Here is a 20707-nt window from a genome sequence, read left to right as displayed (position 1 = left end):
CAGTTGGATCCAATTGCAGATTCCCTCCCCAAACCCCATTTTGGAAAGCACGTCCATCATGTAGGTGTGCGATATCCTGTCAAAAGCCTTCTCCTGGTCCAGGCTGATGAGGCAGGTGTCCACCCTCCTGTCCCGTACGTAGGCGATCGTATCCCTGAGTAGCACGAGACTATCAGAGATCTTCCTGCCGGGTACAGTACAGGTCTGATCGGGGTGAATCACCAACTCCAGAGCAGACTTGACTCGACTGGCTATGACTTTGGACAGAATCTTGTAATCAACATTAAGCAGTGAGATGGGCCGCCAATTTCTGATTTCTGCCCTCTCCCCCTTCTGCTTGTAAATGAGGGTGATGATGCCTTTTCTCATGGATTCTGACATGCTGCCGGCCAGGAGCATACTCTCGTATACTTCCAGCAGGTCTGGGCCGACCCAGTCCCACAGGGCCGAGTACAACTTGACCGGTAAGCCGTCGCTCCCGGGAGTTTTACTCGTCTCGAAAGACTCGACGGCCTTTGTCAGCTCGTCCAGAGTTAGCGGCTTGTCCAGTCCCTCCCTCCTGCTGTCATCTAAGACCTCTGTGATAGATGACAGGAAGGACTGGGAGGCTCTTCTGTCTGTGGGCTTCGCGTCATACAGCCCAGCATAAAAGGATTTGCTGATCCTGAGTATGTCGGGCTGCGAAGACGTTACCGAGCCATCTTCTTCCTTCAGGCTGCTGATAACAGAGCTCTCTCTGTGTACCTTTTGGAAGAAGTAACGCGAGCACGTCTCATCCTGCTCGATGGAGCGGACTCTGGACCGGACTCTGGACCGGAAGATGATCTTGGAGGCCTCCTTGGCAAAGAGCGAGGCCTGCTGGCTCTTCACCTCTTGGAGGTCCTCCTTGACCTCGACCCCCATTGACTGCCACCGGAGTAGATTTTGCATAATTTTCTGGAGTCGGGACAGTTCCCTCTGTCTCTCTCTCGCCTTCTGAACACCTTTGTGGATGAAGAACCTCTTGATGTTCTCCTTAATCGCTTCCCACCAGTGAACTGGAGACTCAAAGAGGGGTTTCACGGTCCTCCAACCATTGTAATCCCTTTTGAGTTCCTCAACGTTCTCTGGGGTCAGCAGTGTCGCATTGAGCTTCCACGTCCCTCTGCCAACCCGCTGGTCGTCCTGTAAGTGACAGTCGGCCAGTAAGAGGCAGTGGTCGGAGAAGAACACCGGCTTGACGTCGGTGGATCCGACCGTGACAGCACGGGACACAAACAGGAAGTCAATCCTGGAACGGGCAGACCCGTCCGATCTTGACCATGTGTATCTGCGCTGCGCTCCGTCTGCAGGTTTGCTGAAGACGTCGTGCAGTTTGGCATCCTTAACTGTTTCTATTAGGAATCTGGACGTAGCGTCCAGTTTGCTGTCGTCACTGCCGGATCGTCCAGCCGCATCGATGATGCAGTTGAAGTCACCGCCTAGGATGACCGGCCTGGATGTCGCCAGCAGCAGTGGGAGCTGCTGGAAGACGGTCAGCCGCTCGCTGCGTTGTACCGGGGCGTACACGTTGATCAACCGGAGCGGAGCATTGTTGTACATCACGTCTGCTACGAGGAGGCGGCCGCCCACCACCTCCTTAACTTCGGAGATGGTGAAGTTACCTCCCCGCAGCAGAATACCCAGGCCGGAGGAACGGCAGTCATTACCCCCCGACCAGATCGATGGCCCGTGGGACCACCATCGCGACCACTGCCTGTAGGTGCTGAGGTGTGGTATTCCACACTCCTGCAGAAACAGTAGGTCAGCTTTGACCTTGGCAAGGTAATCCAAGGTTGAAACACATCGCGTAGTCGATTTAATGCTACGCACATTAATGGAAGCAATTCTTATACCCATTTTTTACTAAAAATTAGTTGTTGCTTCCCATACCATTTGTCCTCGCTAGTCCCAGTCCTTCCCCTTCGGGATGTTCCTGCATACCCATCGTATGCGCAAGCAGTTTCACGTTGGTTGGGCTCAGAAACCCCTCCTGATTTTTCATGCAGGGTTTGTTCCGCTCGGGTGACATCGGGGGGGGTCTTGTAGGCAGAGAGCATTGGGTTGTCCTCAGCTGCTTCCATCTGTTCCTCCTCGAAAACATCACAGCTCCCGGTCTCCCGGAGCTCAGGTGCGCCAGACGTGTCTTTGCTCCCGGTGTCCCGGAGCTGAGATGCGTTGGCCACGTCGTTACGTGTGGGGAATTGGGGTTGGGGCACGCCGGGCCCATCACAGCTTCCAGTGCCCGGGGGCTGGGATGCTTTATCATCCATCTCGGAGTTCTGCCGCCTCTTTTGAAGGGGCTGTCGTTCCAGCATTTCCCCGTCCAGTGAAGAGGAGTTGTTGCAGTCTGATTCAGAAGAGAGCCTCCTCTTGCCACTGGTTTGGGTGGTGGCTTTGGGATGTTTTTTCTTTGTGGTTTTCCTCTGGACCACTTGCCACTGACCTGTTTGTCCATCTGCTGCCTCCTCCTCCATTGATTCTGTCTGTGGAGGAGGGGTTTCCGGGCGCTGGGTAGGTGCTGGGTCGTTGGTTTCAGCCGCCTCCCCTTCCTTCTCAGGTTGAAGTTCCTCACTGCGGAGAAGGTTGCTGGTCTCCTTTCGAACAGCGGACGCCTTCGTCAAACCTTCGCCCGGCCATTCCTTGGACCTTGCCGCCTGAGCATAGCTGAGACAACGTTTGGGGCAGGTCTTGTAGAGATGGCCTGCCGCACCGCACAAGTTGCAACACTTAGTCTGCTTACAGTCCTTGGTCTGATGGCCTTCCTCCTTGCAGTTCTTGCAAACAACCGTGCTGCAGTTGGCTGCCATGTGACCAGATTTGCCACAGGTGCGGCAAACTCTGGGCTGCCCAGCGTAGACCAAGAAGCCTCGACTTCCCCCGATAGCGAAGCTGGAGGGAGGGTGGATGATGGCTCCACTGGGATCTACCTTCAAGGTCACCTTGACCTGCCGCTTGCTGGTCCAGATCCCAAAGGGGTCCTTGACATCAGTGCTGCTGCCAGCCACCTCGACGTACCTGGCGAGAAAGGTGAGTACATCCACCACCGGAACATGGGGGTTGTAGAGGTGAATCGTCACCACCCGGTCCCGTTGTGACGGAAGCGTGAAGAGCGGCTCCGCTGTGAGGATCGACAGTGGCGCCCGGTCCCCTTTCTCCTTGAACGCCTTCAGGAACTTGATGCATCCCGCCACGTTCCGGAACGTCACGTCAAAGTATCCACTGCTGGGGAAATCCTGCAGGCAGAAGACGTCCGTCGCTTGAAATCCGCAGCAATCGAAGAGAATTTTCTTGATGAAGAAGGTGCGATCAACCGGTGCATCTCCTTCCTTGTCCTTCACGACCACCCGAACGGTGTTGCGCACTCCGTCCTGTTGTGCATTCTTATGTCTTTCCCAGCTCAAATTCACTTCTAGAATGACTTGCAGCACCTGCTCCAGTCAAATGCACCACCCCTTTAAGAGGTGGTGGCTGGCTTTAAGTTGTGCAGGCTAGCTTGAACTCATGCTGGCCGCTCATGACTTTGCTTCCTCTATTCAAGCATGCAGCCACTCCACAGTGCGCTGAGTGGTGGTTGCACACTACAGTTACCTAAAAGAGGAACAAATGTGGGTTAATGGCGTATTGCAATGCCAGTGCCCATTTTCAGGGCTATCCAATTTTGCCCCCTTCTCTTTCTTTAAACAAAAAGTGTCGTTTAGGTTTGTGTTATCTGATCATTCCTTTTTGTCTTGGGGAAAGTGCATAGTCTGTCACGTGAAAACACCTTTCCAAGTACACTGTTCTTACAGACAGAGTGAGTGGCAGGGTTGTATGGGGAGATGGGGGCGGAAGGAAGATAAAACTAGGAGAAAATTCTGTTTCTGCAACCATGATAATAGTAGCATCATGAACCTTGGTTTGGATTCACACAACCACAAAGGTAATAACATTTTAATTGGAGAGAGAGACTGTTGAATTTATGGTGAGAAAGACCCTATCATTTCATTCAGTAATGTGACAGCATGTCTGGAGCTCAAACTCGGAATATTATCCGTCCTGTAATTTACAAACTCAAAATGGTAAGCTTTTTTATTTTCTTCATTTGAAGCAGTATTTTGATTTTCTTGGTAATGAATGACCAGCTGCTGAATGTCAAAGTTAGGCTTTTAAATTTAATAAAAGGCAAATAGTCTCTAAAGCATGTATTTTTTAAATGATTAACTTGGTATTTTGGTATTAAGTGCTTGAAGTTAAGAACTCTTAAAGTAGCATAATTCAGAGCAGGAAACTCAATCCATCCTGTGAAAATGTTATTAACTAATTAAATCATGCTGTCATTTATAATTAAAATAATGTACACTGCTGGGATCAAGGCTTTGAGAAAGTTCCACACAAAACGCTGTTAGTTGAACTGAAAACCATGGGGATTGAGTGTAAACCTTAGGAATGGACAAGAAATGGGCTGAAGGGTGGAAAATAAGTACACCTCAGAAGCTGATAGAGTAGTGCAGGGTTGGGGCAAACACTGAATGGGATGCAGATCAGCAGTGGGAAGTCTTCAAACATGAGATGCATAGAGTAGAAAATAAATATAAACATACAAACTCTGCTTAGTACTGGAGAGTAACCAATGTGATACCAAGGTACAACAAGGCACAGTGTTCAAAATTATGGAGTTTCTTGATACAGTACAATGGGAGAAACTGCGAAGGGCATTGGCAAAAAAGAGGAGATAAGAATTTTTTTTTTACGCAGTGAGTTGTTATGATTTGGAATTCACTGGCTGAAAGGGTGGTGGAAGCAGATTCAATAATAACTTTCAAAAGGGAATTGATAAATACTAGGGCACAAAGCAATTGGCAAAAGAAGCAATGGCAACAGGAGGAAAATGTTTTCACACAGCGAGTGGTTAGGATCTGGAATGCACTGCCTGAGTGTGGTGGAGGCAGGTTCAATTGAGGCATTTAAGAGGGAATTGGATTGTTATCTGAAAAGGAAGAATGTGCAGGGCTACGGGGGAAAGGCAGGGGAGTGGCACTAGGTAAATTGCTCTTTTGAGGAGCCAGCGCAGACACGACGAGCTGAATGGCCTCCTTCTGTGCTATAAAAATTCTGTGATTCTGAAAAGGAAATATTTGCAGTGCTATGAAGAAAGAGCAGGTGGGAGTGGGACTAATTGGATAGCTCTTTCAAAGAGCTGGCACACGTACAATCGGCCAAATGGCCACCTTCTGTGCTGTAGGATTCTATTCTAATTCCCATTCCTTGTCTTCCCTGCAGAGACTGGCCAAGGCTGCAGAACTGTTTCAGAAGGAGCATCGTTGGCAAGATGATATTAAGGTATGACCATTTCAGTTTTACTCAGTTCCTACAAGGGATCTTGATTCCCTAGTTTACTGTAAGGATTTGACATCTCACAGCCAAACAGGTTTGCCCATAGTAGGAGTATTTGCCTTGCACATTGATTAAATGTAGAGATATTGTTACAGGGCAGCTTTATCCAGTATAATAAGGAACTAGAGACAAACATGCTGCAACAGATTTATGGCGGAGAATGAAATGGGTCATTTGTTTTGAGCACTGGTGGTTTTTGCCAATGTTTTCTGGCATTTCTCACTGTTTCCTGGTGATTGCTGGTCTTTGTCAATTGCATTTGTTGCCTTCAAGTTCAATTGTTTTCTTTCTGCGAGGCTAAAGGTCATTGTGTTTTTTACACAGAATTTGGGAACTGTGAATATTTGTTCGTAGAAAATTGAAAGTTGATGCTTGGTTTAACAGTCAAAGTTGTCGCAGCATTCCTGTATTAACATCACAAACACAATGTACTTCCAATAATTAAATGATACTAAGGTTATTCTGAATGATCGCGGCTGCTGTACTCTGCTGTCTCTCTCTAATTTAGATTCAACACATGAGGTGCTGAGAATGGAATCTAATCTAAGCATTAAAAAGACAAACACAACAATTTTCAGTTTTGAGCTGCCTCAGTCCTTCATGATGATTCTCAAACCACAAATCTACTTAAACATAGACTTGTGTATAAATATGTATTTCAGTCAACTGCACCTCATACAACACTTAATGTATGTTACATGTACATGCCTGTATATTACATATAGGCCCAATTAATATTGTATCTATAATGTCTCTACATTTATATGCCCCAAGTAACAAGAACCTCTGGTTCTGAAGAAAAAGGAAGCAGCTTTAATGTAGAGCTGCAGTTATGATGATGTAGGCTCATAGGGTTGCCACGCCTCCAGGATTCTCCTGGAGCCTCCAGGAATAAAAGATTAATTTCTGGGACACTGCTGCGAGCAACCCAGAAGAAGAGTCATAAAGGCATCATTTTTTTTTTCATTTTCTATGGACACGTTTGTTTATAAGTTACAACAATATTGGAGATGGAGGAAAAGACTGTTTGACCGACAGTCAAAAATGAACCCATTGGGTAACGAAGAATCTGTTTGTTTCCCAATTGGCTGTGAGAAAGCAGGGCTCTGCGAGGTTGGACATGTTGGTAGACTGATGGTGTGGCAAGGCAATTAGAGACATGGCGGGAGTTATGTGATGAAACCTCCAGGAATACATCCAACCAGAGTTGACAAATTGTACTACCATGAAATGAAAAACAAAGATGGGCGGGGCAATACTTTGACTATTGAAATGGCACTTTGAGAATATAATACAGTACAACAGATTGGACTTGGAGAAGATGCCAACTGCTTTGGCTTGAAAAATATAAATTTACTGCATTTACAGTTATATTTACCTTTATCCTGAAGCATCCACCAATGCACACCTGCATACCGCCCAGTGGCATTGGACACCTCATGCTCCTTGTGCAGTTTCTTGTAGGAGGCTCGCAGGGAGACAGCTCCTACAGTGTTTGGTGCTTTGTTCATTTTCTCAGTGAAAATGCTGATCGAGCAAGTTCAGTGGGTTTTTCACTGGAGACATTTTCATGTCTTTCCCAACCACTGCACAAATGATGCACAATATTGTGAGCGAGATATTCTGGAGAGATGCAGCTCTTGTTCTCGTGCAGTTTCTGTTGAGCTCTGCCTTTCTTGGGCAATTTGCATTTATCCTCGTTGTAGTATGAATTAACAGAAACAAAAAAGAGCAGTTCTACTGAAACGTTAGCCAGTCTTCACTTTCCACCTGCTGTGTATTTTGGGTTTGTGATTTCTTTTATGTAAAATTTAACAGATCAGAGTTGTGTACTTGTTCAGCAGCTGCTATCACATGCATATGTTCCATCTGCTCTTACTCTTCTGAATTGTAAATACTATAACTGCACCAATTATTTTTCTCTGTTGCCTAAGTCAGTGGCTTGTTTCTGAACACAGATAACTGCACAGACGTGCTGGCAACCTCGGACTGTGAGAAACATTCTTTGCTCAAGTTATTTTCTGATCTTAACAATAATTGGAAGATATAGACTATAAACAAGGGCTCAGCAACTGGGCAAGCATGTGTTGATAGATATATTAAAATATATATTAAAAGTGCTACATCTGTGCACACTTTTTGTCAACGTTTTCCATTATAAATCCCTATGGCAAGAAATATAATGGAAACGCTACATAAATGTGTCATATTACACTGCAGTGACACAAGTCCTGAGAAAGACTGATTATAGTGACAGTGAAAGTCACCATCACTCTCAACATTTACACCTCACAAACTTTCCGGTCCAGAGTCACTCACTTTGGTTTTTGAATGTCTCACTTTTCTTTCTGCACAATGAAAGAATGATAGATTGCGCATAACATTGAAGGGCATTTTATCATATGAAATATGTTAGCACAAAAAATAAATAGGTTAACGCCACCACAGTGGACAAAGGAACATCCTACATTAAAGCTTTCTGTTCTTCCTATTGTTTACTTTCCTTGTGGGACCCGGAGGAGCAGGAAAGTCTAGGCCTCCTGCCATACAACATTCCAGCCCCAGGCACCAGCCAACTCCTCCTTCACACTGGTTTCGGGAAGGAGACTGATTTAGTTAAAATGTCCCAGTCTTCGTATGCCCCAGTCAGCACAGTTTGCCATTATCCGCACACCTCCCGCCCCGAATTCAAAGAGGGACTGCAGTAACAGCAAGACCCACCCAGACATTGAGAGGAGGGCCACTTTAGTCCTAAAACTTTTATTGTCCCCCTTTGTGGTTAGGCATTCCAGCAGCCACAGCCCTCAGTTAGCACCTAGAAGGAGCACCAGATTAGTTATGAAGAACAGCATACAGAGACACTATTGGGAAGCAGAGGGTTCAGTGTGATAAAGGATGTGATGGTACAAATGTGCAAGTGAATTTGGAATGATATGTGAACATCTCTGAAGCTGGTGATGGATATATGACACCACTGGGAAACGATGTATGATCTGGATTATGTAGAAGACTGGAGGGGTGGAAGCAGTATGTTGCTGAACATCTGGCCCCTAATTTATCCCCATCAATATTTGTCCCTCAGCCAATACCACTAAAACAAATTATGCCATTATTAATCTCCTTGCTGTTTGTAGGACCTTGCGATGTGCAAATTGGCTACTGTAATTTCCTGTATTACAACAGTGATTACAATTCAAAATTACTTCATTGGCTGTGAAGTACTTCGGGATGTCTTGATGTTGTGAAAGATGCTACATAAATGCACGTTCTTTTATGAATTTCTCCAGCTACAACCTGTGAGTAATCTTCACCATACTCCTCACATTTGGTTCACCCTTCCTGCTCTCGGATCTCAATCTCACTTTCTTTCTGCAGAAGAAAATTGTGCTGCACACAGCATGAGACTTTGGAGGTATAATGTAGAAACATGACTAGTTCTGAATCTGTCCTTTTGCATTCTGATGGTGCCCTGGAAAACTATATAGGTGGGTTCATCTGTCTCATTATAAGCCTCCTCAATGCATATGTGGGGCAAATGTCGAGGTATCATTTGCCCTGGTAGTAGTAAGTAGGCCATATTTCCCACACTCCACCATAACATCTCTTTCTACCGTAACAACTCCTTGCATTTATATAGTGCCTTTAAAATAGAATTGGATCCCAAGGTGCTTCACATAAATACAATCAGACAGAAATTGACATGGAGCCAAAGGAAGAGTCAATCACTCAGCACTGGATGTTATTAGTAAACAGTCTCACTGATGCACTTTGAAAAATTAAGTTGAATTAACTTCAACAGTTTAATCAATAAAACTATCTGTGGGATATCTCCACTTGGTGAGTGGCAGAGCACCTGGAGGAGAACCTATGCCAGTGTTGAATTGGTTTAAATGGTTGTCTCCAGACCCAGAGTCCATGCGGCAGTTCAGTTCATCCCAGAGTTGCAGGATTACTTTTGAAGCCCCTGGACATTTGAATAATGTTCTTTTCGATGTTTTTGATGTAACTGTAAAAGCATGACTGCATTTGTTTGGAATTTCAACTCTGCACATTTGGAGGACATAGGGCACATTTTTTGATGTGGAGAGTGAATTTTCCTTCATCAGTTCCCTGTAGTTTAGGTGGGCTTCCCTAAAGATTTAGAAATAATTGCAGATATCTCCACTGACCAAATCAGTGAAGAGACCAAGTGCAATGCTGACTTACAAATCCAGGTAACCCTAGTGCTGCTTTCATTCAGACAGACCAGCAGCCTAACTAGGTTCAATTGCAGGAATTCTACGAAGAAAGTTCGCAAACACAGAAAGTGCACAGTTTATCGCACTGACTCTCAAAGAACAATTGAACCTTCTGTAATATTTGGGCAGAGAGAGTAGAATGACATTTGCTGACAGCTTTTCAAAGATCTTGGATATTCATGCCATACATGACCAGATCACAGAAATCACTGCAGACAGGAGATGCGGAGAAAATGTCTCAACCCTGTAAGGATGACTAATTGTCACGTTACCCAGACTTTGTACAACTGGAGAAACATCAAACAGTTAACAGAGGAAGCTGGTCATTAGCAGGTCTATGAGGTGGAGTTAGGAAACTAACCGATACTTTAAAAGTTATCATCTATTGCATACTGTGAGGCTAGGCTTGTGATCCTGTTACTGAGGATAGGAATCAGAGTCGCAAAGACAGACGAACAAAAGCACCACTGTCTTTTGTGACTGACAGATTTGTCACACACACACACCCGTTTTCACACACACACACCACAACCCCTTCTCACACACACACACACAGAAATACCACACCCCCTTCTCACACACACATACCACACCCCCTTCTCACACACACACCCGTCTTCACACACACACACACACCACACCCCCTTCTCACACACACACACACACATACCACACCCCCTTCTCACACACACATACCACACCCCCTTCTCACACACACACCCGTCTTCACACACACACACACACCACACCCCCTTCTCACACACACACACACCCGTCTTCACACACACATACCACACCCCCTTCTCACACACACACCCGTCTTCACACACACACACACACACCACACCCCCTTCTCACACACACACACACACATACCACACCCCCTTCTCACACACACACACCACACCCCCTTCTCACACACACACATACACATACCACACCCCCTTCTCACACACACACCCGTCTTCACACACACACACACCACACCCCCTTCTCACACACACACACACACATACCACACCCCCTTCTCACACACACATACCACACCCCCTTCTCACACACACACCCGTCTTCACACACACACACACACACCACACCCCCTTCTCACACACACACACACACACATACCACACCCCCTTCTCACACACACACCCGTCTTCACACACACACACACACCACACCCCCTTCTCACACACACACACACACATACCACACCCCCTTCTCACACACACATACCACACCCCCTTCTCACACACACACCCGTCTTCTCACACACACACATACCACACCCCCTTCTCACACACACACCCGTCTTCACACACACACACACACCACACCCCCTTCTCACACACACACACACACACATACCACACCCCCTTCTCACACACACACCCGTCTTCACACACACACACATACCACACCCCCTTCTCACACACACCCCCTTCTCACACACCACACCCCCTTCACACACACACACATATCACACCCCCTTCTCACACACACACACCCATCTTCACACACACACACACCACACCCCGGTCTCACACACACCCCCTTCTCACACACACCCCATCACACACACACCCCCATCTCACACACACCCCGTCTCACACAGAACCCCGTCTCACACACACACACCCCCTCTCATATTCACACACACCCCGTCTCACACATACCACGTCTCACACACACACACCCTGTCTCACACTCACACACACCCCGTCTCACACTCACCCCATCTCACACTTACCCCGTCTCACACACACCCCGTCTCACACACACACACACCGCCTCTCACACTCACACACACCCCGTCTCACACTCACCCCGTCTTGCACCCCCCCCGTCTCACACACACCACACCCATGTCTTTCACACACACCACACACCCGTTGCATGCACTAAATATACACTGACACACACATCTCCCCCACCACACACACACACGCGCCAAACACACAGACACACACCATAACCCCCATGCACAACCCCCCCCACACAAAACGCGCACACACCATAAATCCCCCTCCCCCCACCATACACAGATGCAATCATGCTCCCGCCCATCCCCTGCACACGCCACCAAGCACTCTATGGCACTGTGGGATGAGGGGATAAGAAGCTGCACTCTTGCTCAGGTGGTGCCAAAGTGTATTGTTCTGAAAAATGAAAGAAAGCAGGCCTGTTTTACTGGGTCAGAGTCAGGTCATTGTGTATTTGGCAATAACTATGTCTCTGCAGCCTTGATTTTACATGACAGCTTGCTCATTACTGGACCTGTCACCTCCAGTGCAGGAGATTTTGACACTTGTCTTCAGACTTACTTGACCATTCATGTCACGTGCAAAGCATGGATTTAACAGGAAAATGGGACATGGGACTGTTACAGCGCTGCACTGAAGAATTGGTTGTTGCATTGCATATGAACATATGAATTAGGAGCAGGAGTAGGCCACTCGGCCCCTCGAGCCTGCTCCGCCATTCAACAAGATCATGGCTGACCTGATTGTAACCCCAATTCCACATTCCCGCCGACCCCCAGTAACCTTTCACCCCCTTGCTTATCAAGAATCTATCTACCTCTGCTTAAAAATATTCAAAGACTCTGCTTCCACTGTCTTTTGAGGAAGAGAATTCCAAAGACTCACAACCCTCAGACAGAAAGAATTTCTCCTCATCTCTGTCCGAAATGGGCGAACCCTTATTTTTAAACAGTAACCCCTCGTTCTAGATTCTCCCACAAAGGGAAATATCCTTTCCACATCCACCCTGTCAAGACCCCTCAGAATCTTATATGCTTCATATAATTTAAATTTGTGGCTTTCTTTTCTAATATTCTTCTTTGTTCTGTGAAAAATAGTTATTTTAATATTACTCTAAGGAATTCTAACTACTCACTCATCTAAGATACTGCTGCCCATATCCTATCCTGCACCAAGTCCTGCTTAAACATCACTTCTGTCCTTGTTGATGTACATTGAATACAGACCTCCCCTCCTCCCACCCCACAAATGCCTCATGTTTAAGCTCTCATCCCCATGTATAAATCACTTCCTGGCCTCATCCCTTCTTAGCTCTGTAACCTCCTCCATCCCTATAACTCTGGTTTCTTGTGCAACCAAAAATCTTTTTGCCCACCTTTGGCAGCTGTCTCGGCCCTAGGCTCTGGAATTTCCTCCCTAAACCTCTCCATATCAATTCCCTCATCTATTTTACAATTTACTTAAAATTTACCTCTTTGACCAAACTAGTATCCTAATATCTCCTTTGGCTTGGTGTTAATTTTTGAATGACCATGCTTCTGTGAGCTTTGGGACATTTCTCTGTATTAAAGGTGCGATATAAACACAACTTCTTGTCTCCCTTCAAGGCCTCAGGGACATTTTATTGACAAATTCTGTTTATGATTGGGGCATCTGTAAGTAGCAGTTGGCAACTGTCTCTTCTCTGGTTATTCTTTAACTTAATTGACTGAGTCTTCTACCGTTTATATTCTTTGCATCAGCTGCTCTTTCTTGGGGTATTTCCTACCTTCCAACAGTGACTACAGTTCAAAGTACAGTATTGGCTATTGTTACGAACAGGTGGTTAACCTTTTTTCTCTCTGAACAAATTTCCCTGTTTTCCAACCACCTGTCCATAAATAGATGAGTGATTGAATTTCTTTTCCTCCCTTAAACTCTGATAATAAATGACTGCAACAACAACACGGTTGTTAATGTTAAATCAAAGAATTTAGGCTTATTTACACACTCTTAAACTCGGAAAGAGTTTAACTTCGCCATGCACACTTACAAACATTCAGGGAAAGGTTAAAGGCATAAAAAGGCAAGGACATTTACTAAATACAACTATAAACTAACATGAATTTCAGTTAAAACTAGTGTCCATGTAAATTAGCAAAAAGAGTTCAAAAAATTGGAGATCACCAATTAGGAATGCCAAATAGGGGAGTAGCTGTTGGAAATATCTCTGATAAATTTCTTCCTGTATGCAGATAAATGGAGTTAGCTTGATTTGGCTGAAGTCGCCTTTTTCTTAGATGGAGAGGAAGCTAGCTGAAAGCAGGGTTTCTTGCTATTTTTGCAGACTGTGTCTTGAATCTTCTTCGCTGTCTGCTGTCTGTGTCTTCTTTAACTTTTCTGGCTTTCTGCAGACTGTCTCAGAGAGCGATGTGCATCTTCAGGCAGCTGGGCTAATCTGAACCAAAGGCAGCTGTTTATTGGAAACAGGCTGTACCCTCAAACTGTTACAGATTCAACTCCAGGCAGGTTGGATAGAGGTTTCCCGGGTCCTAAAACTAGACCATTTTCAAGTTGCTGTTCCACCTGATCTCTCTCCTCCATTTTGACAATCGGAACATAGAAGTAAAAACTTAAATATGATATATAAAATGGCAGTTGACATTAATACTCAAATGTACAAAACACAATTTACAAAGAGGGGATCTCATCTATTCGTGACACTGTAAAGTGCTTTGGGGTCTCCTGCGATTATGAAAGGCGCTATATACTGGACATCTTTCAATTCTTTCACACTGATTGCTGCTCAGGCCTTGGGCATTGAATGGCTGAACAATTTCTATAGCTTGCTGTCTGTGGAGATTGAGTACCTTCTGTATATCGATGGGTAGTGATTGCTCCTGAGATATCATTGTGTGCCGTAAGGCTGTTTAGTTCATGTGATTTAGCAACACACAGGACTGAACAATACGGACACTAATAACAGAGGACAGAACAATACCATTACTGTACTAACAGAGGATAGAAGAGCATGGAGGACTGAACAATAATGATACAGCACTCACAAGAGAACAGAAGAGCACGAATACTGTACTTACAGAGGACAGAATAGTACTCTTCTTCTTTGGCCTCCTTGTCTCGAGAGACAATAGGTAAGCGCTTGGAGGTGGTCAGTGGTTTGTGAAGCAGCGCCTGGAGTGGCTATAAAAGCCAATTCTAGAGTGACAGATTCTTCCACAGGTGCTGCAGATAAAATTGGTTGTCGGGGCTGTTACACAGTTGGCTCTCCCTTTGCGCTTCTGTTTTTTTTCCTGCCAACTGCTAAGTCTCTTTGACTCGCTTTAGCCCCGCCTTTATGGCTGCCCGCCAACTCTGGCGATTGCTGGCAACTGACTCCCACGACTTGTGATCAATGTCACAGGACTTCATGTCGCGTTTGCAGACATTTTTAAAGCGGAGACATGGACGGCCGGTGGGTCAAATACCAGTGACAAGCTCGCTGTACAATTTGTCCTTGGGGATCCTGCCATCTTCCATGCGGCTCACATGGCCAAGCCATCTCAAGCGCCGCTGGCTCAGTAGGGTATATATGCTGGGGATGTTGGCCACCTCGAGGACTTCTGTGTTGGAGATACGGTCCTGCCACCTGATGCCAAGTATTCTCCGGAGGCAGCGAAGATGGAATGAATTGAGACGTCGCTCTTGGCTGGCATACGTTGTCCAGGCCTCGCTGCCTTAGAGCAAGGTACTGAGGACACAGGCTTGATACACTCGGACCTTTGTGTTCCGTGTCAGTGCGCCATTTTCCCACACTCTCTTGGCCAGTCTGGACGTAGCAGTGGAAGCCTTTCCCATGCGCTTGTTGATTTCTGCCTCGAGAGACAGGTCACTGGTGATAGTTGAGCCGAGGTAGGTGAACTCTTGAACCACTTCCAGAGCGTGGTCGCCGATATTGATGGATGGAGCATTTGTGAAGTCCTGTCCCACGATGTTCGTTTTCTTGAGGTTGATGGTTAGGCCAAATTCATTGCAGGCAGCCGCAATCCTGTCGATGAGTCTCTGCAGACACTCTTCAGTGTGAGATGTTAATGCAGCATCGTCAGCAAAGAGGAGTTCCCTGATGAGGACTTTCCATACTTTGGTCTTTGCTCTTAGACGGGCAAGGTTGAACAACCTGCCCCCTGATCTTGTGTGGAGGAAAATTCCTTCTTCTGAAGACTTGAACGCATGTGAGAGCAGCAGTGAGAAGAAGATCCCAAACAGTATAGGTGCAAGAACACAGCCCTGTTTCACGCCACTCAGGATAGGAAAGGGGTCTGATGAGACGCCGCTATGCTGAATTGTGCCTTTCATATTGTCATGGAATGAGGTGATGATACTTAGTAGCTTTGGTGGACATCCGATCTTTGCTAGTAGTCTGAAGAGACCACGTCTGCTGACGAGGTCAAAGGCTTTGGTGAGATCAATGAAAGCAACGTAGAGGGGCATCTGTTGTTCGTGGTATTTCTCCTGTAGTTGGCGAAGGGAGAACAGCATGTCAATGGTGGATCTCTCTGCTCAAAAGCCACACTGTGCCTCAGGGTAGATGCGCTCAGCCAGCTTGTGGAGCCTGTGTAAAGCGACTCGAGCAAAGACTTTCCCCACTATGCTGAGCAGGGAGATTCCACGGTAGTTGTTGCAGTCACCGCGGTCACCCTTGTTCTTAAAGAGGGTTATGATATTGGCATCGTGCATGTCCTGTGGTACTGCTCCCTCATCCCAGCACAGGCAAAACAGTTCGTAGAGTGTTGAAAGTATAGCAGGCTTGGCACTCTTGATTATTTCAGGGGTAATGCCATCCTTCCTAGGGGCTTTTCCGCTGGCTGAAGAATCAATGGCATCACTGAGTTCCAATTTTGTTGGCTGTTCGTCCAGCTCATCCATGACTGGTAGAGGCTGGGCTGCATTGAGAGCGGTCTCAGTAACAACATTCTCCCTGGAGTACAATTCTAGGTAGTGCTCCACCCAGCGGTCCATTTGCTTGCGTTGGTCAGTGATTGTGTCCCCTGATTTAGATTTGAGGGGGGCGATCTTCTTGATGGTTGGCCCTAAAGCTCTCTTAATGCCATCATACATTCCTCTGATGTTTCCGGTGTCAGAGGCCAGCTGAATATGACTGCAGAGGTGTTGCCAGTAGTCATTTGCGCAGCGCCTGGCTGTTCTTTGTGCAGCGCTTCTGGCTGTTTTAAGTGCTCAAGATGTTAACTCGCTGGAGGCTTGCCTGTAGTTCAGCAGTGCAATGCGCTTAGTGGTTATGACAGGTTCCAGCTCTTCAAAGTGAGATTGAAACCAGTCTACATTCCGCTTCACACGTTTGCCATAGGTGGTCATTGCTGAGTCATAGATGGCGTCTCTGATGTGGGCCCACTTGGTCTCTGCATCCCCGGTAGGAGTGTTTTGAAAGGCTTTTTCAAGAGAATTTAGAAACCTAGAATAATACTGATAATGTACTAACAGGACTGAACAATACTGATACTGTATAAACAGATGACAGAATAATATGGATACTGTACTAAAACAGGACAAAACAGTACTGATACTGTACTAACACAGGACAGAACAATACTGAAGCTGTAATAACACAGGACAGAACAATTCAGATACTGTACTAACACAGGACAGAACAATACTGAAGCTGTAATAACACAGGACAGAACAATTCAGATACTGTACTAACAGAGGACAAAACAATACTCAAACTGGACTAACAGGACAGAACAATTCAGATACTGTACTAACAGAGGACAGAACAATACTCAAACTGAACTAACAGGACAGAACAATTCAGATACTGTACTAACAGAGGACAGAACAATACTCAAACTGTACTAGCACAGGACAGAACAATTCAGATACTGTACTAACAGAGGACAGAACAATACTCAAACTGTACTAACAGGACAGAACAATTCAGATACTGCACTAACAGAGGACAGAACAATACTGAAGCTGTAATAACACAGGACAGAACAATTTGGATACTGTACTAACAGAGGACAGAACAATACTCAAACTGTAAAAAGACAGGACAGAACAATTCAGATACTGTACTAACAGAGGACAGAACAATACTGAAGCTGTAATAACACAGGACAGAACAATTCAGATACTGTACTAACAGAGGACAGAACAATACTGAAGCTGTAATAACACAGGACAAAAGAATTTGGATACTGTACTAACAGAGGACAGAACAATACTCAAACTGTAAAAAGACAGATCAGAACAATTCAGATACTGTACTAACAGAGGACAGAACAATACTGAAGCTGTAATAACACAGGACAGAACAATTCAGATACTGTACTAACAGAGGACAGAACAATACTCAAACTGTACTAACAGGACAGAACAATTCAGATACTGTACTAACAGAGGACAGAACAATACTGAAGCTGTAATAACACAGGACAGAACAATTCAGATACTGTACTAACAGAGGACAGAACAATACTGAAGCCGTAATAACACAGGACAGAACAATTTGGATACTGTACTAACAGAGGACAGAACAATACTGAAACTGTAATAACACAGGACAGAACAATTCAGATACTGTACTAACAGAGGACAGAACAATACTGAAGCTGTAATAACACAGGACAGAACAATTCAGATACTGTACTAACAGAGGACAGAACAATACTCAAACTGTACTAACAGGACAGAACAATTTGGATACTGCACTAACAGAGGACAGAACAATACTGAAACTGTAATAACACAGGACAGAACAATTCGGATACTGTACTAACAGAGGACAGAACAATACTGAAACTGTAATAAGACAGGACAGAACAATTCGGATACTGTACTAACAGAGGACAGAACAATACTCAAACTGTAATAACACAGGACAGAACAATTTGGATACTGTACTAACAGAGGACAGAACAATACTGAAACTGTAATAACACAGGACAGAACAATTTGGATACTGTACTAACAGAGGACAGAACAATACTGAAACTGTAATAAGACAGGACAGAACAATTCGGATACTGTACTAACAGAGGACAGAACAATACTCAAACTGTAATAACACAGGACAGAACAATTTGGATACTGTACTAACAGAGGACAGAACAATACTCAAACTGTAATAACACAGGACAGAACAATTTGGATAACGTACTAACAGAGGACAGAACAATACTCAAACTGTACTAGCACAGGACAGAACAATTCAGATACTATATTAACAGAGGACAGAACAATACTGAAACTGTAATAACACAGGACAGAACAATCTGGATACTGTACTAACAGAGGACAGAACAATACTGAAACTGTAATAACACAGGACAGAACAATTTGGATACTGTACTAACAGAGGACAGGACAATACTGAAACTGTAAAAACAGAGGACAGAACAATACTGATATTGTACTAACACAGAACAGAACAATACTGAAACTGTAATAACACAGGACAGAACACTACTAAAACTATACTAACGCAGGACAGAACAATACTGAAACTGTACTAACACAGGACAGAACAATACTGAAACTGTACTAACACAGGGCAGAACAATACTGAAACTGTAATAACACAGGACAGAACACTACTGAAACTGGAATAACACTGGACAGAACAATAATGAAACTGTACGAACACAGGACAGAAGAATACTGATACTGTAATAACACAGCACAGAACAATACTGATACTGTATGAACACAGGACGGAACAATTCGGATACTATAGTAACAAAGGACTGAACAATACTGATACTGTATGAACAGAGGACAGAACAATACTAAAAAACTGTAATAACTGGACAGAACAACTCAGATACTGTACTAACAAAGGAAAAATCAATACTGAAACTGTACTAACACAGAAGAGAACAATACTGAAACGATAGTAACACAGGATAGACCTGAACTGAAACTGTACTTGCAGAGGACAGAACAATACTGAAACTGAACTAGCAGAGGACAGAATAATACTGAAACTGTAATAACACAGGACAGAATAATACTGAAACTGTAATAACACAGGACAGAATAATACTGAAACTGTAATAACACTGGACAGAACAATACTGATAGTGTACTGACAGAGGACAGAACAATACTGATACGATACTGTACTAACACAGGAGAGAAGAAACCTGAAACTGTACTAACACAGAACAGAACAATATGACACTGTACTAACACAGGACAGAACAATACTGATACTGTAATAACACAGGGCAGAGCAATACTGAAACTGTACCAACACAGGACAGAACAATATTGAAACTGTAATAACACAGGACAGAACAATACTGAGACTGTAATAACACAGGACAGAGCAATACTGAAACTGTACTATTACAGGACAGAACAATACTGATACTGTATGAACAGAAGACAGAACAATACTGAATCTGTAATAACACAGGACAGAACAATACTGAAACTGTACTATTACAGGACAGAACAATACTGATACTGTATTAACACAGGAGAGAAGAAACCTGAAACTGTACTAACACAGAACAGAACAATATGAAACTGTACGAACACAGGACAGAACAATACTGATACTGTAACAACACAGGGCAGAACAATACTGAAACTGTACCAATGCAGGACAGAACAATATTGAAACTCTACTAACACAGGACAGAACAATACTGAGACTGTAATAACACAGGACAGAGCAATACTGAAACTGTACTATTACAGGACAGAACAATACTGATACTGTATGAACAGAAGACAGAACAATACTGAATCTGTAATAACACAGGACAGAACAATACTGAAACTGTACTATTACAGGACAGAACAATACTGATACTGTACGAACTCAGGGCAGAACAATACTGAAACTGTAAAAACACTGGACAGAACAATACTGAAACTGTACGAACACAGGACAGAACAATAATGAAACTCTACTAACACAGGACAGAACAATACTGATACTGTACTAACACAGGACAGAACAATAATGAAACTCCACTAACACAGGACAGAACAATACTGATACTGTACTAACACAGGACAGAACAATAATGAAACTCTACTAACACAGGACAGAACAATACTGATACTGTACTAACACAGGACAGAACAATAATGAAACTCTACTAACACAGGACAGAACAATACTGATACTGTACTAACACAGGACAGAACAATAATGAAACTCTACTAACACAGGACAGAACAATACTGATACTGTACTAACACAGGACAGAACAATAATGAAACTCAACTAACACAGGACAGAATAATACTGAAACTCTACTAACACAGGACAGAATAATACTGAAACTGTACTAACACAGGACA

At 44.5% G+C, this 20707-nt stretch overlaps 1 protein-coding gene across 7 annotated transcripts in view; it reads left to right on the top strand.

Moving 5' to 3' along the window:
* cacna2d2a (calcium channel, voltage-dependent, alpha 2/delta subunit 2a) overlaps nucleotides 1-20707 on the top strand; it is a 1382174-nt gene that overhangs the window by 544442 nt on the left and 817025 nt on the right. For all 7 annotated transcript variants that reach the window (XM_068051351.1, XM_068051350.1, XM_068051349.1 and 4 more), the window contains exon 4: nucleotides 5281-5340. In XM_068051351.1, coding sequence (XP_067907452.1) covers nucleotides 5281-5340 — 60 coding nt within the window. The remainder of the gene's footprint in view (nucleotides 1-5280; nucleotides 5341-20707) is intronic.

This window comes from Heterodontus francisci, chromosome 19 (genome assembly GCF_036365525.1).
Source record: "Heterodontus francisci isolate sHetFra1 chromosome 19, sHetFra1.hap1, whole genome shotgun sequence".
Taxonomy (NCBI): domain Eukaryota; kingdom Metazoa; phylum Chordata; class Chondrichthyes; order Heterodontiformes; family Heterodontidae; genus Heterodontus; species Heterodontus francisci.
This window is presented reverse-complemented; position numbering and strand designations above follow the sequence as displayed.